This window comes from Nycticebus coucang, chromosome 7 (assembly GCF_027406575.1).
Source record: "Nycticebus coucang isolate mNycCou1 chromosome 7, mNycCou1.pri, whole genome shotgun sequence".
Lineage (NCBI taxonomy): Eukaryota > Metazoa > Chordata > Mammalia > Primates > Lorisidae > Nycticebus > Nycticebus coucang.
Genome location: NC_069786.1, coordinates 27922690 through 27950620, shown reverse-complemented (window position 1 = coordinate 27950620; position 27931 = coordinate 27922690). Strand labels below are relative to the sequence as shown.

Here is a 27931-nt window from a genome sequence, read left to right as displayed (position 1 = left end):
CTAGCCCAGGTAACAGACAGAGACTTTGTCTCAAATCAAAAAAATTTTGGGGGGCTAAAGATTAGATGTCACTATGTTGCTCAAACTGGTTTCAATCTCTTAGCCTCAAGTGATCCTCCTGGCTTAGTCTTCTAAAGACCTCAGATCACAGGTATGTGCCATTGAGCCCAGCCAAGACACTTTTTTTTTTTTTTTTGAGATAGAGTCTCACTTTATTGTTGTTGGTAGAGTGCTGTGCCATCACAGCTCACAGCAACCTCCAGCTCTTGGGCTTAGGCGATTCTCTTGCCTCAGCCTCCGGAGTAGCTGGGACTATAGGCACCAGCCACAACGCCAGGCTATTTTTTGTTGCAGTCTGGCTGGGACAGGTTTGAACCTGCCACCCTCGGTATATGGGCCGGTGCCCCACCCACTGAGCCACAGGCACCGCTCCCAAGACACTCTTAATGTCAGATAAAATAGGTTTCCAGACAAGTGATAATCCTAGAGACACAGAAAAACATTTTATTCATGATATAGGGCAGGATATAAGGAAGATATAATAAATGTAAATTGCCTAATATAGCTTCAAGTACTATGAAAATGTCACATAATTTAAAGGTAAAATGAGAAATCCAAAAATAATACAATATGAAAACAATCAATGATGACTGAAGAAAATGAAAAAAAAAAATCCCATGTTCTTTAGGATCAGAAGACTTAATACCATTAAGATGGCAAAAATACCAAAGAGATATACATATTCATATAATACCTAACAAATTCCAATGGCCTTTTTTTCAGAAATGGAAAAGCGCATGTTAAAATTCATATGGGACCTATATACTCAAAACAATCTTGAAAAGAGAAGCTAAGTTGGAGGACTGATACTCCCCAGTTTTAAAACTTACTACGGAACTACAATAATCAAAACAATGTAGTATTGGCAAAAGGACAGAAATATATAAAGGAGTAAAAGTCAGAGTCCAGGAAAAAAAACCTCTGCATTTATGATCAACTGATAAATGCCAAGTGTACCAAGACTATTCAATGGGAAAACTGTCCCCCACAAATGATGCCAGAATAACCAGATATATACTTGCAAAAGAATTTAGTTGGATTCTTTCCTCATTCCATATACAAAAATTAACTCAAAATGGATAAATGACCTTAATATAGGGGCTAAAAACATAAGATTCTTGGGGATAAATTTTGATGACCTTCATTTTGCAACAGATTCTTAGATGTGACACCAAAAGTACAAGCAACAAAGACAAAGTAAACTTTATCAAAATTACAAATTTATGTGCTTCAAAGGATGTTATTAAGAAAGTAAAAGGGCCAGAATTACAGTGGGCTCACCTCTGTAATTCTAGCACTCTGGGAGGCTAAGACGGGTGGATTGCTTGGGCTCAGGAGTTCGAGACAGCCTGAGCAAGATACTCCCATCTCTACTAAAGATAGAAAAATTTGCTGGGCACAGTATTGGGCAGCTGTAATCCCTGCTACTTGGGAAGTTGAGGCAGGAGAATTGCTTGAACCCAGAAATTTCAGGTTACTGTGAGCTAGGCTGACTCCATGGCATTCTAGCCTTGGTCAACCGAGTAGAAAAAAATGTGAAGAGAACCTTACAGAATGGGTGAAAGTATTTGTAAATCAAATATCTAATAAGGGTCTAATATCCAGAATATACAAAGAACTCTTAAGAGTCAACAAAAAGGACAAATAATCTAATTTAAAAACAGTCTAAATATTGAATAGACATTTCTCCAAAGAAGATATAGAGATGGCTAATGGTCACTAGACAGTGAAAACATTTTTACCATCACTAATTCTAAAGAAAATTCAACTCAAAACCACAATGAGATACCATGTCACACCTGCTAGGAGCTATCATCTCAGGTGTTTTGACAAGGATGTGGAGGAACTGGCACCATTGTACATAGCTGAAGGGAATGTAAAATGGTGAATACACTGTGGAAAAACAGCATAGGAGTTTTCAAAAAGTTAAACAGAGAATAATATGATCTAGCAATTCTACTTCTAGCTATATACCTAAAAGAACTGAAAACAGATCTTCGAAAAATACATGTACTTGCATGTTCAAAACAGCATGCTTTATAGCAGCCACATGGTGGAAACATCCCAAGTTTTCATTAATGGATAAAAGAGGTAAACAAATTGTAATACACACATACAGTGATATTTCAGTACTAAAACATGTTACAGTGTGGATGAGCCCTGAAAACATTATTATTAAGTGAAGGAAGCCAGATACAAAAGGTAAACATATTACAATATTCCATGAATATGAAGTATCCAGAATAGGTAAATCCAGAGACAAAATCCACAGGCAGATGGTGTTTCCCAGGGGGTAAGAAGAGGGAAGAATGGGTACTAACTGCTCCATAGGTATGAGGTGCTCTTTTGATGTGATGAAAATATTTTGGAACTAGATAGAAGGGGTGGTTGTATAACACTGTGAATGTACCAAATGTCACTGAATTGTTTATGTAAAAGTGGTTAATTTTATGCTGTATGAATTGTACTTCAACAAAAAAGTACAAAACCTCCCACAACCTCTCCATATATAAATATAAATAAATAAATATATATAAAGAACCCCACAACCTCCAAACCCCCAAACAAAAATCCACATGGAACTAAAATAATAAGAACACAAATTCTTTTCCAAGGCACACGGATCATCCCCCAAGGGACAATTTGTGCTGGACCACAAAAATAGGCCTGAACAGAATCTAAAATACTGAAATCTTAAGAGTAGGTTCTCTGACTATGTGTAATTAAAATATAAAGGTAACCAGAAAGTTCCCAAATATATAAAAATTAAATACACTTCTAAATAAATCATAGGTCAATACAAGTCACACAAAAAAGAAAATATTTTGAACAAATAACAAAAATGCAACATATCCATATTTGTGAATAGCACCTAAAATGGTACTAAGAGAGATTTATAGCATTAAAAACTTATCTTAGAAAAGAAGAAATATCTAAAAATCAATGATTTATGCTTCTACCTTAAGCTAGAAACAAAGGATCAAATTAAAACCAAATTAAGTAGAAGAAAATAATGATAAAAGGAGAAAATAGGGAATAAAATGATAAAGAAAACCAATGAAAGCATAAATTTTCTGTTTTTGTAGTTTCAGGTTAATGTGAGGCTACCAATGACTAGATTACAATGTGTGCATTTTTTAGATAGAGTCCCTCTGCATAAATTTTTTTTTGCAGTTTTTGGCTGGGGCTGGGTTGAATCCGCCACCTCTAGTATATGGGACTGGCACCCTACTCCTTTGAGCCATAGGCACCACTCTGCATAAATTGTTTTTTTAAAGATCATTAACAGAATTGATAAATCTCTAGCTAAAGTAATTGATAAAGGTGAAAGAACAGAGTTACCAATATCAAGAACAAAAGAGGGGATCCCACTACAGATCCCAAAGATATTAAAAGCATAATGAAAGGATATCATAAATAATCTTCTAACAATAAATTTGCAAAATAAATGAAATGGACACAAACTACCAAAATTGGTCCAAAAAGAAATAAGAAATCAGTGGAAATAACCCAAATGCCCATCAATCCTCAGATTAATAAACTGTGGTATATGGATACCACGGAATACTATTCAGCCACAAAACATGATGAAGACATTGTATGTTTTGTATTTACCTGGATGGATTTGGAGAACATTCTCCTTAGTGAAATATCTCAAGAATGGAAAAGCAAGCATCTTACTCAGTACTAAGCTGAAACTAGTAGATTAACAACTACAGACCCACATGAAAGAAAAACACAATTAAATTCAAGAAGGGAGGAGGAGGTTTGATAAAGTCCCCCCCTCCTTCCCCCTTACCCAGGAAGTGTGTGTACAAGTGTAGGGTTACACACACTTCCTGGGTGAAGGACTCGACTATAACTCAGATTTTACCTTACAATTGCAAACAATGTAATCTAATTGTATGTACCTCATTTGACTACCCCCTCAAAAGGGAAATTGGAATAGATCTGTATCTGGTAAGAAATTGAGTTTGTAATTTAAAAATCTTCTCTGCAAAAAATTACAGACACAGATGAATATACATCAGTGAATCCTAACAAACATTTAAGAAATAACACTGATCCTACACAAGCTCCTTCAGAAAATATATGGAGGAGAGAACAATGCTCAACACATTTTGAGGCCAGTACTACCCTAACATTATAACCAAAGACATTACAAGCAAACTACAGACCAACATCCTTCATCGACATAGATGCAAATAGCAGCAAACTGAATATAGCAATATATGAAAAGAATATCATGACCAAGTGAGGTGGAGTCTATTTCAGAAATTAGAAGTTGGATAAATGTTCAAAAGTCAGTCAACACTTTATTAATAGGAAAAAAATCTTGTAACTACCTTAATAGATGCAGAAAAAATATTTCAATAAATTTAACACCCAAGCATGGTAAGAGTGTCAGTAAACTAGGAATTATAGGGAACTTCCTCAACTTGATCAAGGATATATATGAAATCTTTGCAGATAATATCATACTTAATGAGAAAAGACTGAATTCTTTCTCCTAAGAAACAAGGCAAGAATATGTACTTTCCAAACTTCCATTCAACATTGTATGGGAGCTCCTAGCTATCACAATGAGGCAAGGAAAATAATTTTAATAAAAGGCAGACAGATTGGAAAGGATCATCTATGTAGAAATAATCTTGTATGTAGAAAATCCTAAGCAGTCTATAAAAAAAAAACCTTACTAGAATAAATGAATTAAAGTCAGCAGGATATATGCAATAATCAACTTTATTTCTATATACCAGCAATTAACAAATAGAAAATAAACTTTGAGAACATTCCTCTTAGGGATAAACACTTAGGGATACATTTAATAAAATAGGTATAATATCTGTATAATGAAAACTGCAAAATAATGTTGAAAAAAATTAAGAAAGATCTAAGTAAGTGTAATGAGATAATCTGTTCCTGCACTGAAGGAGTCACTTTACCTAACAATTGCAATCAGTGTAACCTGGCTTATTGTACCCTCAATGAATCCCCAACAATAAAAAAAAAAAAAAAAAAAAAATTGTTAATTCTCCCCAAATTAATGTATTTCTTCTTGAAATGCTATCATTGTATTTTATAGTAGTGCACTTAACTTTTTACTGTATTTCTATTAAGCTAATTTAAAAAACAATCACTAAATCAGAAAAAAAACCTCAAAGGTCATATAGTTTAATCATCCAATTGAAATGTTTTCCTGTCATGTGGTTGTCTAGCACGTGCTTGAAAATCTCCAGGGGAGGGGTTCAGTGCCTGTAGCACAGTGGTTACAGCGCTAGCCACATGCACTGAGGCTGGCAGGCTTGAGCCCAGCCTGGGCCAGCTAAACAACAATGACAACTCCAGCAAGAAAATAGCCGGGCGTTGTGGTGGTGGCCTGTAGTCCCAGCCACTTGGGAGGCTGAGGCAAGAGAATTGCTTAAGCCCAAGAGTTGGAGGTTGCTGTGATGTCACGGCACTCTACCCAAGGCAACAGCTTGAGACTCTGTCTCAAAAAAAAAAAAAAAAAAAAATCTCCACAGGAGGGAAGATAAACACACTTTGTTTATACATTCTCACAAGCGCTCCATGAGAAATTGAAAAATAACCTCTTTGAAGTTAAAACTGATCTTTAAAAAATTTTTTTTTCTTTTTTCTTTTTGGCTGGGGCTGGGTTTGAACCTGGCACCCTCAGCATATGGGGCCAGCACCCTACTCCTTGAGCCACAGGCGCTGCCCGTTAAAACTGATCTTAAATAAGAGACCCCATGAAGGAAAAAAGATGAAAATGTACCTGTGGTGATGGCTGCTGAATATATCCCTGCTGCTGGATCACAGGCTGGCTGACAGGATGACCAGAGGCAGAATAGCCAGCAGCAGGGACTGGCTGCCCAGGTGGTAATGGAGGAGGGGGTGGCGGCGGCGGCAGTGGAGGATGTGGTGGAGGGGCTGCCGTCATGATAAAACCAGATTGCTGTGGAGACTGAAGAACAACAGTGGACTGGAACATGGTGGCATGAGGGTCAGAACCATCAGCAGATGGCTGGCGGGCAAGACTCATGTGGCTAAACTGAGACCCAAGGTTATCCTGCTAAAAAGGGAAAAAGTCAGAATCAGTAAGCTTTCTACAACAGTCCAAACTTATTAAAAAAAATTAATATTTTTAAATGAATTCCAGTAGCATATATCATAGAAATTACATACATTCACAACAGAAATGAGATAATACGAGAGGAGAAAATGAGAACTCTAAGGCAGGAAGATTATAATGTGTCATTATAAATTACTTATAAAATATACTTTATGTGAAATGTATAGCATGCAGAAAAGAGTAAGACATAACATTTTACATTAAAAATTAAAAGACATGTATTTAAATAAAGATTAAGGGCACATAAAGTGAAATTGAACATATTTATATTAACATTTTGTGAAAGAATTTCAAAGACCAAGCAATGAGCAAGGTAGTAATTACCCTTTACTTGAAACTACCTCCCCTCTTCCTAGAACAAAAGATTTATGCTCTATGCATCTTTGTATCCCTAACAATCAAAATTACTTGCAGAAATTAAATACATAAAATTAAATCCAACCACCTAGACCTTTCTCTAATCTCAAAGATAATTTGGCCCTAAATTCAATTCTTCTTTTGTGTTTTTTCAGTCTGTCCTTAAAGTTTGGTGCCAGAAAAAATGAAATCCAAGTTGACAGTTTCCTACTGCTTTTGCTAATTGGAGAACAAGTAATGGCGCCCTGCCAAGAGAAGTTAGGATTTATGTGTCATCTCATAAACATTTCTCTGACTCAACAGCATTAGGACCAGCTCTTACTGTTACAGAAAAATATCACTAAAATGACAATATGGGGTTAAATTGGAATTCTTTTGCTCCCAAGGAGCCACGGATAGGCAACAAAATATACCACATTTTGTTGAGATCAACATTGAAAGAAGTGACTTACAAAACTGTGGCAATTTGGTTGTCAAATCAAAGTTGATATGTCTGCAATTTCTAGTGTCTGCTTGTTTTTGCAAAGTAAATTAAGGCTGTAGACAAAGTAAAAGATTGAAAAGGGAGAACCTGGGTGGTGCCTGTGGCTCAACGGAGTAGGGAGCCGGCCCCATATGCCGGAGGTCTTGGGTTCAAACCCAGCCCTGGCCAAAAACTGCAAAAAAAAAAAAAAAAAAAATAAAGACAGGTAGAACCTGATTTAATGACAAAAAATACACGGTTTTACTTTTTCCAAATTGTCACCGTGACATACTCTAGACTATTAGCCTAATTCAATGAATGGTTTCAAAAGGAAAACATGTATCTACTAGCTGTAATTTAAAAGTTACATGGTCAAAATTTTTTAAAAGAGATACTGTAACTATATATCAATGTTAAGGATCAACCTTCAGAAAAAGTCATTTTCTTATTCCAGTACAAATTCCAAAACTTTTTAAAGCTTTTTTTCCAATTTTTTTCTGGATGTTTTCAATCTTTTCAAGGCTGAAAAAGTTCATTTTCTCCAACTGGAAGTGATTTTTTAAAACCATTCAGAGCCAAGGCTGGTAAATGGGGTTGCTCCAGCTCAAAAACACTGCCCCCATAGAAAATGGTTCTAAAATGCGCTAAGAAAGATTTTCAGAGACAGCTTACAATCTGACTCAGAAAGCAATTTCAAAATGCGACAGTCATTTTTAGAGTCTGGAAAATAACAGCATCATTGGGAAAGGGATACAGACAGTTAGGGAAATTCATTTTAAGGAAAGGAAACTAACTTTCTTAAATACCTACTTCATACAAAGCACTATGCAGAAGAAGTCCACACAGTAAAAACACAGCAGGGTAAGTCAGATCTTACTGAGAGGTATAACTTGGGTAGTATTTTGGATTAGAAGCACCATTCACCACTTTACAGTCATAGATTAAATATCTAGAGATCTTCTTTGGAACTAAACTTAGAAGGGAGTCTAACTGTAAGCCACAATTCAACCTAATAAATTGTACTAAGTCTACTAGACCTATAACATTAGGGACAGAATAGATAGACTAAACCTACAGGCAAGCTGCCATCCAAGGACAGCACAGATCATGCAACGACCTCAATAAGGAATAGCTACAACATTTTAGGACTAGTTAATTGAAAACTATTTCATTACGAAAAAGCAGAAAAAGATTAGAGTTTAAACAATCATTTATAATCCAACATAATATTTAATGGAAGAGAATAAATGAATTTATTTCTAATTTTGGTACATGTGTATCCCTGACTTGTAAAAAAAAAAAACCCACAAACGTTCATCAGCATTCATCACACATCCACCCACAGAAACAATGCAGGAGGTGAACAGAGATATAGTACCACGGAGTATTGCTGGGTGGGTGAGACCGGCAGGAGCGGGGATGGGTAAGGGGCTGTAGAGTACTGAACAGGCTGTGAAGAGGACTGCAGAGGACGAACAGGCTAAAGAATAACAGGTTGGCAAACAATGTTAATGTCAGAATAAAATGATTAGAAAAATTCAGAAAATGTAAATTTACACTTTTTTGGCAATAGTTTTAATTATATTCAGCAAGTCATTTAAAATACAACACTATAGGAAACAACAAAACCAATACTAAGTGAAGAAATTCTACATAGTAAAACTTTTAAGAACATACCTATGCCTTGGCTTATTATATAATTAGGACAGTATTTTTGGCAATAAAAATACGTCTTTACTATAAATGAATTGAAATAGGTAATTTAAGCATTTCAACCTTGCATCTAACCAAGGCTTCTGGGTTAAGTCAGTAAATGCAAAACTGCTTACCCTCATTTTCTGGTTTTATGAAAGGGTTGCCCTATTCAGCAATATAATATTAAATTATAAATGAAAAACTTCATTATTGTTATCAGACTAGCAACTTACATAGTATCTATGCCGATTATCCTATTTGATAAGGTATGATTAAATACTATTTTGGGCCCAAAGTTCCTGAATTTTATATAAAAATTATACTATGGCTAGTATTAAGAATAACAGCCTAAGGAACAACACACATAGACATACAGACACATGTACACACATAAACACATCTCTAACACATACATAAAGACAACAAACACTTTCATATAACTAAACACATTTTTATCTAACAGCATATATATTAGCAGCTGAGAAACTAATTACTTGAAATCTTCAGCCATTAGTGAAATACTCCTGAGTTTCAGGAAAAAGAGTTTTTATATGGGACATAAAAATTCTTTTTTTTTTTTTAAAAGAGTGCCTGAGGGTGCTTAAAAATAGGTATGTTAAGAAATAGACTTGATCTTAGGAATATGGTTGGCTATCTATGAGCTAACCCTGGAATGTAATTTAATTTCCCAATCTTGTTTTATATTTTATTAGAAAAAGGCAATTAATATACATATCAGCTTAATCTGTAGTAATCCACTTTATAGACAGACTAAGGTAAGTGATCTGTAGACAGTAATGTAAGAACGCAGAATAATGTAGGTAATTCTATCTCATGGAAAGATGAAAACTCTTACTTTCGGTTAACATGTATATTAACCAAACAGACTTTTCTCCCATGAACAGACTATTTGATGTTTTATTAAGTGATATAACCATTATTTCTTTTTTTTTTTTTTTTTTGAGACAGAGTCTCAAGCTATCACTCTGGGTAGAGTGCCGTGGTATTACAGCTCACAGCACCTCCAACTCTTAGGCTCAAGCAGTCATCTTGCCTCAGTTTTTCTATTTTTAGTAGAGACAGAGTCTTGCTTTTTTGCTCAGGCTGGACTTGAACTCATGAACTCTTGAGCTGGAGCAATACACCTGCCTCGGCCTCCCAAAGAGCTAGGATTACAGGTGTGAGCTACTGCGCCTGGCCTTGGACGGCATTTAAGAGGAGAATACTTTTACGGAGAAATTCTTATGACAAAAAAGATGTATAATGATGAGACACACTTTTACCCCAAAAATAAGCACAATAATTTCTCAAAAACCAAATAGCTTAGATTAGCTCAATCCGGGGGGGGGGGGGAACCCCTAAAATTAATGTAATCACTACAAATAAAAGCTGGATTATCTCTGGTTCCTCATAAACTTCTTGACTAGAAATAAGTGAGCTTCTTAACTGACATATATCACACTAAATGAGGTATAGCAGCTTTAGAACTTCCATGAACAGACTATTTGATGTGTTATTAAGTGATATAACCATTAGAACTTTTTTTTAGAGACAGAGTCTCATTTTGTTGCCCTCAGTAGAGTGCCATGCCATCACAGCTCACAGCAACCTCCAGCTCTTGGGCTTAGGCAATTCTTTTGCCTTAGCCTGTCAAATAGCTGGGACTACAGGCTCCTGCCACAACGCCTGGCTATTTTTTGTTGCAGTTTGGCCAGTGCCATGTTTGAACCTGCCACCTTCTGCAGACATGTCAACTGTGACATACTCTAGACTATTAGCCTAATTCAATTCATTAGGGTATATGGGGCCGGCGCCCTACTCACTGAGCTACAGGTGCTGCCCTAGGACATAACTTCCTTACAAAAAACTTGACCTCCTATGTAAATGTAAGATGAAATAAAAGCTTTGGTCTACTAGGAGATAGAAGACTATGAGTACCAAAAGTATAAGTTAATTTCTCCCAGAATGTTAAAGATTAATGAGACAACCATGAGCTACTAGACGACTGATAAGTGAAATCCTGACAGCAGTTAAAGAAAAGGCCTTGGCACTTCCTTTTCTATTTGAATTGCAAATGACAGTAAAACAGGACCCACCTAAAGTAACTGGTTTTTTATTGTATGTTCAAGAAATGTAGTTCATCTGAAGGGTCTGGAAATCATAGACTAGCCTGGGCAACCAAATGAAATCCTGCCTCTACAACAAATAAAAAAAGTAGCCAAGCATGTTGCAATATGCCTGTAGTCCTAGTTAATCAAAAGGCTGAGGCAGGAGGATCACTTGAGCCTAAGAGCTTGAGGTTGTAGTACGCCACAATCCCACTGCATGCTAGCCTAGGTGAGAGAGGGAGACCTTGTCTCGATAAATTAAAAAAAAAGGGAAACTCTTTGGCATTAAGTTGAGTAAAGCCAAGGCAAAGAAGGCCAGAAGTTTTATACAGCCTTAGTGGATATAATCAAATGGGGTGGGGAAAGGGGCATGGGGGTCGTTGGGAATAGTTTTAGGTGATCTCTTACACATAAAAGAACTCCTTTGTATTACCGTAGAGGTGTACCAAAAACCTACCAGTCCTTCTACTTTAAAAAAAAAAAAAAAATTGCCTTGCCTAGTATTACAAGTCTTCATTGCCAGAGGTACCATTATTTTCATAACTTTAATACTACTGGATAAAGTAATTAAACTGCTCCTATGTTCTTCAACCCTGCCATACAAATGATATCAATAGCAAGCAAAATGAATGAAATTACTCCAGTTCAAGTTTATAATTCTAATTCTTTCATAAGTAATTAACCTTCATATTCTCACCAATGTAATATTTATATAGTCTTAACAGGGGAAAAGAGTTGTAACTAACTGTAGAAACTCTTTCACATGCGACACAACCATTAAAAATTAGAATAAAGATAAAACAGTTTATGTCAGTATGATTAAGTTCTCCAAAGATGGACAACACATCTTGAGAGGAAGAAGACTGAATGTGAAGATGTTATATATAAACTCTAAATGTTTATACAAATTCAATATATTACTGAGAGTAATTTTAACTCACAGAATTTGTCTATCTCTCCTAATGTAGGCAGAATGGATAGAATACGTTGCAGGATCTAAGTAACCCATCTCGGTTTTTCCTGTTAAATCTGTTCAATCTTAACTTACTTTGCTTACTGGGCCAGTGAACACTTTTATTAGTTTTTTCTTTCTCCTCTTTCTCATTTCTTGCTGTGGTGATAAAGGAATAAAATACTCCCCAGAAAGGCTCATGAGATTAAAAAAATTCCCATCTTTCTAATAATCAGTATTTATTACATGAAAAGCTCTTGAAATTAACCCTCTTTTCCCATGAGTAGTACATGAAACATTACTGGTAGCAGAAAATAAAGTTCTAAGAGATACTTTGCTAACTCAATTATAATTAGTAAATTTAGTTACAAATATGTAAAGGCATGTACTTAGCATTATGTAATCGTGAATGTTTGCACCTGTGAGAAAATGTGATTAGTTGCTGGTTGTTGAGGTGGCGGGGGTGGCAGAGGTGGCTGTGGAGGTCCAGGCACTTGGGGTCTAACTGGCTGTTGAGTCATAGGAGGATTATACACAACTGGACTTCCATCTGGGTTTATGAAGGGCTGACCTGAAAAATTTAAAGACAAGGAAAAAATCAATTTACAGTAGAGACTGAAAACAGGTCATACTACTAACAATTTATAAAATATCCTCAAAACCTTATCTACTCTTCCAAAACCCTCAATTTTTTTGAAAATCAAAAGATTTTCTTAGCTTGAGAAGCAGTCTGACATGACTTGAGACTAACAGTAATTTTTATTTTTTTCACTTAGAGTAAATATTCAAATGTTTTACTGAAGTGTTTTTCTATGGGGGTGTTGTCTGAAGGCCTTACCAAACTTATTTTATTAACAGATAATATTTTCTGAAAAACTCTTAATTATGAGATGCATTATGCCCAAGGGATTAAGGTACAGGCCTGTGGTCCTATAGGACTAAAACACAATTAAGTTTTTTTTGTTTGCTTATTTTTGAGACAGTATCAAGCTGTCGCCCTGGGTAGCATGCTGTGGCATCATAGCTCATAGCAACCTCCAACTCTTAGGCTCAAAGGATCATCTTGCCTCAGTTTTTCTATTTTTAGTAAAGTCGGGGTCTTGCTCAGGCTGGTCTCGAATTTGTGAGTTCAAGCAATCCACCCGCCTCAGCCTCCCAGAGTGCTAGGATTACAGGCGTGAGCCACTGCGCCCGGCCAATACAATTTAGTTTAAAGAGAAAATGCTTAACTTCAGGATACTACAAAGTTACTCAGTAGTTTTTACTAGCAAGTGGGAAATATCTAAATTTTGGGCACATTGAATATATTTCACTAATAAAATTAAAAATGAATGAAAATGAAAATAATGGACAGCTTCAAACTTCACATTATGAACTTGATGGCACTGTCCTTATTTTACAACTTCTAATTTGCTAAAAGTTATAGTTTTTTTTTTTTTGTAGAGACAGAGTCTCACTTTATCGCCCTCCGTAGAGTGCCGTGGCATCACACAGCTCACAGCAACCTCCAACTCCTGGGCTTAAGCGATTCTCTTGCCTCAGCCTCCCGAGTAGCTGGGACTACAGGTGCCCGCCACAACGCCCAGCTATTTTTTTTTTTGGTTTGCAGTTCAGCCGGAGCCGGGTTTGAACCTGCCACCCTTGGCATATGGGGCCGGCGCCTTACCGACTGAGCCACAGGCGCCACCCAAAGTTATAGTTTTTAAAAGATAAAACTAGGAACTCTGATGTTGATTTTGAGGCTTTGTTCTTATTGTTCACTACTTATGTCAAGGGAAAATGGGCACTTTATGTAAGAAAAATAAATATTATTTTCTATGTCTATAGACATACTCTAAATAGCTTTTTATTATAATAAGTAACATTTTTATTATAGGAAAACAGCAAACAAATAGAGATTAAAAATAAAATAAGTTCCTCATAATCTTACAGTTAACATTTTGAATACTTTCGTCCAGACATCTTTTCAATGAAGGTGTAAATGAATTCAAAGATTAGTATCTTTCCTTACTATAGACTGGATTATAAAAGAGGAAAATAAAGCCGGGCGCGGTGGCTCACGCCTGTAATCCCAGCACTGTGGGAGGCTGAGGAGGGAGAATCGCTTGAGCTCAGAAGTTCGAGACTCGCCTGAGCGACAGTGAGACCCCGACTTGTGAAAAAAATGGAAAAACCCAGCCGGGCGCCGCAGCGAGCGCCTGTAATCCCAGCGGCTTCCGGAGGCTGAGGCAGCGGGGTGCCCGCAGCCCGAGTCTGAGGTTGTGGTGAGCTACCACGCCCACTGCACTCTGCTCAGGGGCATAGGGTGGGACCCTGTCTCAACAAAAAAAAAAAAAAAAAAAGGACTACATAAAATAAACTATTCCCTGACTTTGATATCCATTTAGAGTGAGAAAAACAGAGAAACACAAGACTTAAATAATAGTTTCTTAGCTCGTACAGTGGTTTACACCTGTAAACCCAGGACTCTGAGAGGCCATGGTAGGTGGACTGCCTGAGCTCAGGAGTTGGGAGACCAGCCTGAAGTAGAGACCTCACTACTAGAAATAGCTGGGCCTTGTAGTGAGCGCCTGTAGTCCCAGCTACCCAGGGGGCTGAGGCAAGAGGATCGCTTGAGCCCAAGAGTTTGAGGTTGCTATGAGTTACGATGCCACGGCACTCTACCAGGGATGACAAAGGGAGAATCTGTCTCAAAACAAAAAACAAAAAACAACTGCCTTTAAAACATCCTTTCTGGCTGGGCATGGAGGCTCATCCCTGTAATCCTAGCCCTCTAGGAGGCTGAGGCGGGAGGATGGCTTGAGCTCAGGAGTTCAAGACCAGACTAAGTAAAAGTGAAATCCTATCTCTATTAAAAAAAGGAAAATCTGCCAGGTGTTGTGGCGTACAGCTGTAGTCTCAGCTGCTTGGGAGATGGGGCAGGAGGATGGCTTCAACCCAGGAGTTTTAGGTTGCTGTCAGCTATGCTGACGCCATGGCACTCTCCACAGCACAACACAGTCAGACTGTCTCCAAAAAAAAAAAAAAAAAAATTAAGCATACAACTGAATTTCAGGTGGATTATTTTGTGGCACATAGGCAGCTGTGCAATTCAGCCCCACCCTGTCTACCTCTGCAAAACCCTGTCCCAGGATCATCGGTCTTGTGGTGGCTCTATGTACCCTATGAGGCTGCACTGAGGCTTGACCAACTTCACTTGCTCTCTGCCCCATCTCCTTCCCTGCCCTTTGGTTAAATGTTCCCTTGATCCTTTCTTCTGTAATAAAGCAAAATTGTATAAAAATACAAAATTTCTAACTCTATCACTTTGTAACCAACTGAATCTTTCATGTTACCAAAACCATATTAACTAATGTGTTTTCAAAGTAAAATAACAGGAAGTAGTAAAATATTAAATTATCTCATATACTGCTCCAGAGAAACAAAGTTTACATAACACAATATACCTGAAGGATAAGATAATTATTAAGCAAAAATTAAATTTTTAAAAAATCAGTTACTTACGCTAATTCAATTTTTATAATAAAAAAAAGTTTGAATATTTTATCTTAAAAAGAAATGTGAATAAAACCTGAAAGTAATGAGTTCCAAGCCATGGTTTTGTTTACTATAAACAAAAGAACCTGCAATTTTTAAAAAAATTTTTTTGAGACAGAGTTTCACTTCGTCGCCCTTGGTAGAGTGCCTTGGTGTCATACCTCATAGCAAACTTAAATTCTTGGGCTTAAGTGATTCTCTGCCTCAGTCTCCCAAGTAGCTGGGACTACAAGGGCCCAACACAATGCCTGGATATTTTTTTAGGATGAGGTCTTGCTCTGGCTTTGGCTCAGGCTGGTCATGAGTTCAGGCAATCCACCTGCCTCAGCCTCCCAGAGTGCTAAGGTTGTAGGAGGACCAGCAATATTCAGAAGCTTGATACTCCCACTTGTATCTGCCTCACCCAATTACTTCCATTATGATGTGACCACATTGGCTAAGTACATGAGTTTTAAAATAGTGATCAAAAGATCAAAGATTATTTTCATCTCTTTGCCAAATGATTGAGATATATTACTCTGAATAGAAACCAAGACTTGAGGCTTAGTGCCCAGAGCTCAATGGTTAGAGCATGGGCCCTGTGCACCTGGGGTGATGGGTTCGAACCCGGCCAGGGCCTGCTAAACAGAAACCTTGTGTCTTTTAAAGAATATTTTCTCTCTATTTTTGACAAACTACATAGTGAAATGTAACTGCAATCTCTTTACCTCACTTGATGTTCATTTCTTTACCTGTAAATAAGGATTTCACCTACCTAACAATTATTATAAAGATTATCAAGTATTTAAAATACCTTACACAGTATATGGTACAAATAAATGCTCAAATAAATGTAAATTGTTAGCTAACTACAAAAGCTATGTCTTACCAATATTAATACAAGGAGTACTCATTTTTTTTGGCTTTTCCTCAGTAGGAAAAAGAACACATTTTGAAGGGCAAGTAATTATAGCTTTTTTATACTTTATAAAGAGTGGTTTACTTTGTCTTTCTTCATAAAATGCATACTATTTTCTCCAGGATAAAATGTTATATCAAAAACATCTCTTTCAAAGGTGGTTGTCTCATTTCGAGGAAATGCATTTTTCTCTAATTATAGTTTGGCCATTATTTGGCCTACAAGATGTCATAGAGGTCACAAGGGGAAACATGCTTTCTGATATAAATATGTTTGCTATCATTTCTAGCATAAATATTTTTATTAAAGTTCTCAGGAAAATGCTAACTATTAATGAAAAATAAAAAGCTGACCATACATATATAGAAAATACATTCAGTAAGCATCTTTTAACTTTCAGATAATTCCTGAAACAACTTTTTCTGGATACCAACCTGTTTGTGGGTTGATCAGAATACTGCCAGGTGGTATGCCTGCCGCTTCCAAGGGAAGCAAAAAGAAGCTAGTGCTAGAAGATGCGACTTGCCCATTTAGGCCACCATCAAAGGAAAGAGAACTATGAGTGCTGACAGTTGGATAGACGACAGGTGCGCCATGAGAAGACTGGCTGAGAGCTGTACCTGGAAGAGGCTGCTGGATGTGAGAAAGAGAGCCTGTAGATGACCCTACACTACCAGAAGACTCAGAACCTAGAAGAGGAGTAATGAAAAATATGGATTTTTTAAACCTTATATAAAAACACAGGTTTTAAAAATGTTAACAATAAAATTCACATTGCATAACATGCAGTTACCACATAAAAGCATCGAGGATTTTTGATTTATTGTCCAATTTTGCTTACCCACCCCAACACAAATAAGTTTAATATAGCAAACTGATCACATAACTTGTCAGAGAAGTCATAGCCAAGCATGCAACTTAAGCAAGTTTACAGTAACACCAGCCACAGACAGCCACAAAAGCACATAACCCACATTCCCAAAAGGACAGTTATGCACATTTTACCTTTTAGATTAACACCTAGGAAAATACAGATTACAATTTTCCCCCAGGAAAAAGAACTTAGCACAGTGAAATGCCCAAAACCTCTTATATCAGAAACCCCTTATCTATAAGAACACAGAAAGATTAAAAGTAGTGTAGGAAATAACAGAAATGATAAATTCTGTATTAATAGAAACAACTGTCAAGTTTCATTGCAGAATTTCATTTCTCAGATTATACCCATAATATCTTTTTGTAAAATCAACTTTTAAGCTTCTACCTTATAAGGGATAGAGATAACATGAAAAATATTCCAAGTACTTATATTAGCATAAGCTTAAAATGTATTCCTCACAGTACTTAATAAACTAATTTGTTAACTGATTTTTAACTCCTTTCACATCTGTAATCTATTTCATTTTTTATTACACAGGGACAGAGAATGCTACTGACTTTTTAGGATAATGGCTAAAACGGTATCTAAAGAGACAGTGAAAGAAAGAGAAAGATCTGGATAATGTATGTAGTTAATTATGTTTTGAATAAGGGAGTTGAGGCTGAGGTGGAGACTTAACCTTCAGTGAATGAAATAACTATGATATACTATACAGACTGCCTTCTGAAGGATACCATCTATTTTATGTTATGCCAAACTGACTCTGGATAAGAACTCAAATCAATTTATCCTAGGAATTAAAATAAAATATCACTTTTTACTTACTAAAAGAAGGGCTAAATAAAATTTTATTCCTGATATTATAAATATATGCTCTTAAAATGTATTAATTCAGCAATGGCTTTACTCACATGAGTAGTTTTATCTGTTAAGACATAGTAAACATTTTTCAAAACATGCATATTTAGTACATATGCAGACCTCTTACATTATAAAATTTACCTATCTTTACTAACATCCTAACTTAAACACTAAGACAATTTTGATACAACCACATTATACATTAAAAACGTGGCAATTGACTTGGCGCATGTAGCTCAGTGGTGGGGCGCCAGCCACATAACACCAGGGTTGGTGGGCTCAAAACCGGCCTGGGCCTGCTAAAGAACAATGACAACTGCAACAAAAAAATAGCCAGGCACTGTGGCAGGCACCTGTAGACCCAGCTACTTGGGAGGCTGAGGCAAGAGAATCGCTGGAGCCCAAGAGCTTGAGGTTGCTGTGAGCTGTGACGCCAGAGCAGTCTATTGAGGGCAACATAGTGAGCCTCTGTCTCAAACAAATACACGAGCTTCATTAGTATTAAAGCCAGTTAGTAAAAATGAAAGGAGAAAATGTTATGAGCCAATGGACTCTTAAAGCAGTTTGGGAGATTAATGAGGAGATTAATTTCTGGTTTTTAAATTCCTCAAAAAGCTCTTTTTATTTAATTCATAAAATTCAGCAATTTTATTCATTTTTTAATGTGAAAAGAAGGACTTTATCATGAAAAATACAATCAGTAATTGATAGGATTGCCTGAAAATGCAAACAGTGCTAAAAAATTCTAGGTGAGAAACTACCCTTCCAACTATAAATAAGCCATGAAGAATTTCCAATCATCTATGGCTTTCAAATAAGAGAGGACATTTCAATGAATTTAAGTGATTAAGTTTATGTTACCATAAATAAGAATTTTTATTTTAATTGATCTCTCTCCAGGACAGAGCGTGAATCCTAACGTCAATAAACGTATTAACTCCTTAAGTACTGTGGATGTGGTCAGTGAACTGCTGGTAGTGATTTTACATTTTAGGGTAATTAGAAGCCATATGCTAAATAAAGAGCTAAGACAACACTAAGACAACTAATGTCTGACCACACAGTTTTAGGTAGATTATTTATACCTGTTTTTGAAAGCCTGCCTACGCTTTTGCTGCTTCCAGAACTATCACCTCTTGTCAGGACTGAGATTCCACTGAAGCTGCTGGCTTTGGTTACGGCAGGTTTCAGGTTTCGAAGAGAGCTATCTGAATCTGTGCTGCTCCAGGGTCGGGGTTCTGAATACTTCAACTCATTCTCAGTGCTGCTTTGATGGCTATTTGTTGATCTCCCTGAAGCATCTTTATTAACTCTGTAATTTAGAAATAAAATTTTGAAAAGCTAATAGGCAGTGGTTCTCAACCTTCCTAATGCCTCCAAATGTGGCAACCCTTTAACACAGTTCATCATGTTGTGGTGACCCCCAACCATAAAATTATTTTTGTTGCTACTTCATAACTGTAATTTTGCTACTGTTCTGAATCGTAATGTAAATATCTGATATACAGAATGTATTTTCATTGTTACAAAGGGGTTGCAAACCATAGGTTGAGAACCGCTGTAATAGGGGGAAGAAAAGAGGGAAAACAAATGCTTTACTTTTTCAATACTGTATTGAAAACTTTCAATACCTGAATATCTGGCGCCTCTGCTGGGTACTACTGGAATCCTCATCTTGGAGTCTGTTGGCATTTTAATAAGGTATTTTTAATTTTTATTAGCATCACCCAGACAACTACCAAAATATATCTTAAAAATTCCCTCACCTTTTGTCAATAATATAATTCTCTTGGGAACACAGGGACTAGAAAGAAAGAACAGATACATAAAGTTGCACTTTTGTAGAATACTTTAATACTATCTGTAAACGAATGATGACAACTATATGTGTAATAACATTTTAAAAGTCCAAAATGGTGATAAGAGTACACATATAAAATGGAATTTCTTCCTGCCTTGGAGACATTGTGCTTACTTATAATAGATAAATGTTGAAGCCACTCACTTTGTGGTCCAAATTAATTTGAAATATAAATACTGACTTCCAAACAAGTGAACCCATTTTCATCATCATATATTCAAGGTAAATACCAATCTACAGATTCCACATCATTCACTTAATACTTGATCACCAGTACTGCAGAAATAGCAATGAATAAGCAGCTGTGACTTAATGACCCTTATAGTAAAACTCCTCCCATTCCATTAACCTAGGTCAGGCAATGATCATTTTATTTGTATTATAGTAACAGTCTTCAAAGTCTTCTAACTAGTTTTCCAGCTAGCAGTTTTTGCCATTTTCATCCATTTTATACAACAGAAGCATAGCATTGTCTCTGAAATACTTCTTCCTCCTGAATGGCTCCTATATGTTTTAGCACTGGGGTCAGCAAACTATAGCCAGCCTCCTGTTTTTGTAAATAAGTTTACTGGAACATAGTTATGAACATTCATTTATATATGTCTGTGTCTGCTTTCACACTGAAAGTCAGGTTTGAGTAAATATGGGTCAGAAAGCCTAATTATATACTTATTATCTGGCTCTTTATAGAAAAAAATTTGTTGGCCAAAAGTAAAAAATAAAAGTCCAACCACTTTAATGAACTTTCAGGGCCAAGTCATATGTTTCCTGATTATTTTTTTAATCTAAACTTTTCTCACTTTCTGTACCACTGAGGCTATAATCCAACTACTGCCACTCTTTCAATTCCTCGCATGTGTCAGGAAGTTCTCCTTTACCTCTGGGCCTCTGCATATATTGACCCTTTACTTAGAACTCTTTACTCCTGTAGGTCTGCTCTTGGACGTTAACTCTCTTCATCCCCTCCCTAGTTCTGATTTGTGGTGCTTTTCTGCCATGTCCCCATGGGTTTGTGGTACTTTTCTGCTGTGTCTCCTAATATAACTTTGTGTATCTATATATTAATAAACCACACACCACATTGTCATTATTTGACAACTTACCAAGGGCAGTGACCTCATCTATCTTATAAACTAGCGAAACAAAAGTATATCTAGTATAGGCCTAGAATTCAGCAGGTCTGGGTTAAAATCCCAGCACTACCATTTTCTATTTATGTGATCTCTCACTATGTTAATTAGCCTCCTAGAATCTCAGTTTCCTTATCTATAAAATAAAAACAATGCTATTACGTTCTTTTGGGAATAAATTATTACATCTGTCCATAGACATGTTCTCTAGTGCCCAGCATAGCACTTACTACAGGTGCTAAATAAGAGTTGTTCAATGAATAGTCTCAATTTAACGTTATTTAACCTGCTTTCCATCACAGAGGAAATTTCTATCTGTAGCAGTGTTAAGATACATTAAATACATTTCAAATATTCTTGAATAAATCATTACATCTGTCCATAGACATGTTCTCCAGTGCCCAGCATAGCACTTACTACAGGTGCTAAATAAGAGGTGTTCAATGAATAGTTTCAATTTAATGTTATTTAACCTGCTTTCCATCACAGAGGAAATTTCTATCTGTAGCAGTGTATTTAATTTATATATACATTATGTATATATAAATAATGTATATATACATTAAATATATTTCAAATATTCTTGAATAATACCTAGTACTGTACACAGCAGATGCTTAACAAATGTTGATAAAATCAAACTGATTCCCTTTTAACATATATGCATAAATCAGCTACTTAGATGACCATTCTCATATAATCACTTATACAGTGAAAAAGAAATATGAATCGAAAAATCAATTCGCTTTATTTTAAAATAAACAAGTTATTTGTTGAGGAAAGTCTATTAACAAGTAGAATTTACGGCGGTGCCTGTAGCTCAGTAGATTAGGGCACTGGCTACATACACCAAGGCTGGTGGGTTCGAACCCACCCCAGGCCAGCTAAAACAACAGTGACAACTGCAACAACAACAACAAAAAATAGCCAGGCGTTATGGTGGGTGCCTATAGTCCAGCTACTTGGGAGGCCGAGGCATGAGAATTGTTTAATTCTAAGAGTTGGAGGTTGCTGTGGGCTGTGACGCCATGGCACTCTACCCAGGGTGACAGCTTGAAACTCCATCTCAAAACAAACAAACAACAACAACAACAACAAAACAAGTAGAATTTAGGTAATTTTGTAGACAGCAGACCAATGTTCTAATACTCTCAAGACCGTCAGAAATGAAAAAACAAAACAAAACATGCAAACCATATGCTTATGCTCAGTCCAATAATTTTTCAATGACTACTATAGTCCATCTGTTTCTAGCATCTGTAAAATTTTACGTAACTGCTACAGTATAGTATTTTGTAAACTATTACATTATTAATACAAACAGGACAGGTCTCAATATTTCTAAAAGATGACTTCCTATGAAACAAGTATGATTTAAAATAAATGTGATGAGGCTGGGTGCCGTGGCTCATGCCTGTAACCCTAGCACTCTGGGATGTTGAGGTGGGAAGATCTCCTGAGGCCAGAAGTTCAAGACTAGCCTGAGCAAGTGTGAGATTCCATCTATACAAAAAAACAGAAAAATTAGCCGGGCATGGTGGTGCCCATGTAGTCCCACTTCCCTGGGAAGCTAAAACAGGAGGATTGCTTGAGCACAGGAGTTCAAGGTTGCCATGAGCTATTATTATTATGAAGCTATTGCATTCTAGCCTGGGTGACAGAGCAAAATCCTACCTCCAATGCAATTAGAATATATTCCAATATGAAAACCTAAATTTAGGCTAGTACATACATCTTGGGAAAATATTCGGTCTCTAGCTCTCTGGTACTCTTCTTCTCTTTCTTCTATAGATTTGCTTCTTCTGTCATCTTTCAAACGTATTCTCATCTAAAGAAAAGAGAAAAATTCTTAGGAAAACGAACTACTGGTAGAGTAAGACTTATACCTATAAAAATGCTATACTTGTTCTAGATTACCTGGTTATCATCTTTGTCAAAGCTGGAGTTATCTCTCTTGAGGATATATCGTTTCTGAAAGTCTTCACCTTTATCATCCTTAATATGTTCATTAAATTTCTGATCAGGTCTAAAAAAAAAAAAACCCACACAAAACAAAGGAACAAAAAAGATAAAGTACGATATTTACAGAAAAGTCAAACATAACATTTTATGTAAGTATTAAGTAATAAAAGTTACCGCTTACATTCATAGATAACATATGCTATCTCATTTACTCCTCACTATAATCTTAGGAGAGAATACTATCTCATATTATGGTAGAGAGGCCAAATCAAATACAGCCTGGGCTCTGCAGTCAGATTGCTTGGGTTCAAATATTAGGCTTTAACACTAATTGCTCTACAACTTGCACGAGTTACTGACCTTTTCTATTTCTAGTTTCCTCACTTGTAAAACGGGAATTACATAAAGTATGTACTTCATAGGGTTGTTCTGAAGATGAAATGAACTAATACATAAACAGCACAAAAACTAACCAGACATTTGTTGTTATTATAAATATTTTTTGAGAAAACTGAGGTTCAAATGGCTTAAGCAACCGTGCAAGCTTAGGGAGGGCAAGTACTTCACTGAGCCGTAGCTGGAGCCAGATCAGTCAGACCCAAAGCCTCTATTTCCTTTTTACAATGACTCTTCTAACACTGAAAATTCTGGGACAAAGAAGAAAGTACTAGGGAGGGGGGAGGATGGGTGGTGGAAGGATAACTGGTGGGACCACACCTACGGTGCATCTTACAAAGATACATGTGAAATTTACTAAATGTAGAAGATAAATGTCTTAACACAGTAACACAAAAAAATGCCATGAAGGCTATGTTAACCAGTTTGATGAAAGTATTTCAAATTGTATATAAAACCAGCACATTGTACCCCATGATTGCATTAATGTACACAGCTATGATTTAATCAAAATAAATAAATAAAAATTATTAAAAACTCTAAAACAACTGGAAGAAAACATAGAAGAAAAACTACAAAAAGAAAAAAAAAGGAAGAAGAAGAAGAAAGTACTGTATCTTATATCAATCCTGTAGTCCCTAGTTTGGTGTTATACAAATGAAAGGAATCAAATATTTTGTGGTCGAATTAACTAAAAACTGAGTGACTACTTCAAAATGTATTCAAATTGCCAAGAATTCTTTTTTTTTTTAAATTTATTTATTTATTTTTATTGTTAAAAGAATTCTTAATTAAAGCAGGGAACAGCTTTGTTTTACTTTAACTGGAACAAGTTAGAAACGAGAAGTTCTTTGTTGAAGATTAATGGTGTAACTTAAAGTAATGATTATGAAATCTTAGCAGTACATAAGGAATTACATAAAGTATGTAATTACATAAAGTGGATTGGTCTTTCCTCTTTGGAAATGTGGCAAGTTCCACTGAGATCCAGAGGAAAGACCCAAGGTTGTGCTGTTGGAAAACTGCAATTAGGTAAAATTTTACCTCCGCAAATACAGTCTCAGCCTTAAAAATTAATTCAATCAACATTCTTATGACTTATTTTCATTCTATTATAAAACTGGAATTATTCCTTTAAAATACATGGTATATAAAAATGTTTAATGGCTATTAAGAAAATTTAATTGAACCCCTCAGTAGTAATTTTTTTCATATAGTTCAAACATCTACTATATAGTCACATAATATATGTGAATAATCTAAGTAAATTTATAATCCAAATAAAATTTAATGACATTTTCAGCAAACTTCATTATATATAGAATCAAGTAACACTTTGGGAGATTTGTTTTAATCTGCTAAATTTTTAATGAAGTACTATAAAAGCTTCCTGTCAAATTATGCAAATGAAGATTTAAAAATAAGAATCTTCTAAGCAAGTTAAAGGACATCCGAAATGTCCATTTATAATTATTGACTCGTACTTCTTTAAGTACATTACAGATATCTCTTATAAACCAGAATTAGATGAGTGAAACAGAACAGATATCCAAAAAAAAAAAATTTTTTTTTTTTGAGACAAGAGTCTCACTTTGTAACCCTGGGTAGAGTGCTATGTTATCATAGCTCACAACAACCTTACCCACTTGGGCTAAGGTGATCCTCTTGCCTCGGCCTCCCAAGTAACTGGGACTACAAGCAAATGCTACAATACCCAGCTATTCTTAGAAATGGGGTCTTGCTTTTGCTCAGGCTGGTCTCTAACTCCTGAGCTCAGGCAATCCACCTGCCTTGGCCTCCAAGAACAGACATCCAAATAAAGCTATATATGTGAAAAAAAGAAGAAGAAAAAAAGAGTAAAGAGTTTTTTTGACCAAAATAATAAGAGAAAGACTGCTTTCATCAGGGGTTTGAAAGATTCTCTATTTAGTTCTGAAAATGTTACTTTTGTTACATGACTGCTCCCCATTTACTTATATCATCTATTTTTGTAGCTGTTCAAAGCCACATTTTCTTTCTTTCCTTTTTTTTTTTTAAAAGAGGCAAAGTCACATTTTTTTAGTCAAGGAGTCTGTACATTTGTGAGAGCTTGTTTGCTATTCCAAAGTGAACTATAAAGGGTTTAACCAAGGGCCTAACAACTTTTCTAAGAGCAGCTGGATTCCCACACCAAACAGCATTGGCAGGCATTTCAGCTAACCTTAAGACTGTCTTACCTCTTTCTTTTATAGATGCCTGAATTTACTGCCCTGCAATCGCCAACTTCCCGCTCCATTGAGATTGCCCAGTGGACACCGGGTTGTTGACATCCACAACACCACTGGTTCAAGGCTGGAGCGGGTAATCTCCCTATGAGGAAAAGGTAAGGTTGTTTTTATTCAATGTGGAGCAGATCTCTAAGGTTTTCTGATTTACAACCTTCTTCACATCCCAGAAGATATAAAATAATACAGTGTAACTTCAATGATCCGAAATGTACATTTATAATTATTGACCCGTACTTCTTACAGATATCTCCGCTTAGCTTAATTTTTGATTACTATGATAAAAAAGAATCCTAAAGTTTTCTGATATCATTCATAGAATTCAAATGACTGAGGTTACACTGTACTGAAAACCTTAGAGAGTCACCAGTCGAAATGTCAGTCAAAATGCCTGCTAATGTACATGTACTTGGGTATCCAGCAGCTCTGAGTAATGTTGAAAGGTACTGGTTAAATGAATTACAGTTCTATTCACCTATAGTTCAGCTCATATCTTAATGGTCACTGTCCTACTTCAGCTATGATATAACGAATTAGAAAATGATCAATTGATAAGCATGTTTTTCAAAGACTAAGGGACACGAGTATTTAAATTTTAATGAAAATAGAATCAGACTTGCATTTTCAGGTAACATTTAATATCTAAAGAAAAGAGAGGACCCTTATCCAAGACATCTACTTTCATTAATTCAATTTAATTACAGGAACAATTATTTAAAAATACTAAATATGATTAACTTAGTTAACAAGAGACTATGTGAAATGGAAGAAAATCAACTTAGTTCCAGCAAGTAATATGGCAGCTATAAAAGGCAATTATAAAAGCAGGGACATAAATGGATTAAATATAACCATGCAAACTAATAGAGCCACAGTTAAGACTCTGAGAGGTATCTGGCATCAGGAAAGGTATAAAAATAATAAACCAAAAGCATTATTATGGCATTTGAAATTGATTACTTTATTATACAGACCTATTATTGCCACATATGAAACTGACATAGAAAATCCTTTTAAAAAACCAAAATAGAAATTTTAGTTGAACTCTTAATAGTTGCTTTAGGATTACTCTTTCAAATAGGCAAAAGAGGTGCTGTGCACATTTAGAACTCTGCACTGGGCCTTCTGCTCCCAACTAATAGCACTGATGAGCCACCTCATAAATACTACAAAGCAGTTATTTTTTAAAGCAAAGGGCTCCTCCTAACCCTTTAATTTTTTTCCTCAATAAATTATACATAGCCCAGGAAGGTGGGGGGGGGGGTGTTACACAACAGCATTATGGATGAATACTGCTTTAACCAACAGTTCCATATCTTGAGATTTGTGGAGAAAAAGAACAAAACCAGAAGCTTTTGGAAAGGATGGGAAACTGACAAATAATTAAATGTGAAGGCAAAGTCAAATTCTGCAATTGCTTGCTCTCGTTTTTAAATAAATTTTCCTGAGGATGGTTATAGCTATCTAAATTACATTAACTTAAAAAAAAAAAAAAAAAAGAGTGGTTGTGAAACATCACTGATATATATATGACCTCTACGTTTTTGTTTTGTACCGCATGCCCAGTCTTCATTTATCTGCCTTCTACCCAGGCTAGTAAGCTAAATGTATTTTTTGGTCCTATCACACATGTGAGGTTATCATAAAACTTAGACTGTCAAAATATGTGAAAAACCTCAGATGAAGGGTATTGTACAAAGATAAAGCATTATTATATAAATATACAACATTTGCCTACATCTCTTGACACTTACATTCTTGTATTGCTAGTTTTGTTTACTATGACAGACTTTCCACTCTGATCAACATTGTGGTCTAATCCAAAGTAAGCAGCTACTCTGTGTAATAGCATCCTATGGTAAGATGTCATTGGGGGGAATTTTTTACGTGGAGACCTAGAAGTAGAAGAAAAATCAATTTAGTAAGCCAAGGAGAACTATAAAGACAAATTGTTTTCTTGTTAAATGTCAGGACTTACTCATTATTACCAATGAAATCTAAAATTTCTTGTTCCAATTTCAGCAGCATCATTCTGTCCCTGAAACAAAGTATGAAGACTCTTATATATTGCAAAACTTAACACTTACGTAATCACATTGAGACTACTACAAGCTTGACAGTAGAATATTTACATGTTTTCTAAACAAGTACTGTTTTCAAAGAATAAAAGATGATTTTCAGCTTTACATTATGGGAATTTTCACACATACAGTGATGTAGAGAAAAGTCTTATGGATCTTGATGTACTCATCACCTACCTTTATCAATTATCAACATTTGGCCATTCTTAAACACATTTTGATCTGCTAAGTATTACTATATTAGCGTTTGCTCTGTAAGTATACATATAACAAAAGCATAACAGATTTTATTT

The 27931-nt window shown here is 35.8% G+C and overlaps 1 protein-coding gene across 16 annotated transcripts in view; it reads right to left on the bottom strand.

Moving 5' to 3' along the window:
* Window positions 1–27931, bottom strand: part of R3HDM1 (R3H domain containing 1) — a 227505-nt gene that overhangs the window by 85507 nt on the left and 114067 nt on the right. For 8 of the 16 annotated variants that reach the window (XM_053596406.1, XM_053596403.1, XM_053596404.1 and 5 more), the window contains 11 exons: window positions 27536–27595; window positions 27312–27452; window positions 22853–22961; window positions 22668–22763; window positions 19711–19748; window positions 19576–19626; window positions 19030–19256; window positions 16638–16892; window positions 12188–12339; window positions 8392–8493; window positions 5837–6133 (listed from right to left, as the gene is read on the bottom strand). In XM_053596406.1, coding sequence (XP_053452381.1) covers window positions 5837–6133; window positions 8392–8493; window positions 12188–12339; window positions 16638–16892; window positions 19030–19256; window positions 19576–19626; window positions 19711–19748; window positions 22668–22763; window positions 22853–22961; window positions 27312–27452; window positions 27536–27595 — 1528 coding nt within the window. Of the gene's footprint in view, window positions 1–5836; window positions 6134–8391; window positions 8494–12187; window positions 12340–16637; window positions 16893–19029; window positions 19257–19575; window positions 19627–19710; window positions 19749–22667; window positions 22764–22852; window positions 22962–25509; window positions 25643–27311; window positions 27453–27535; window positions 27596–27931 lie in introns of those variants that run through there. The other 8 variants (XM_053596412.1, XM_053596413.1, XM_053596414.1 and 5 more) reach the window with 5 other exon arrangements.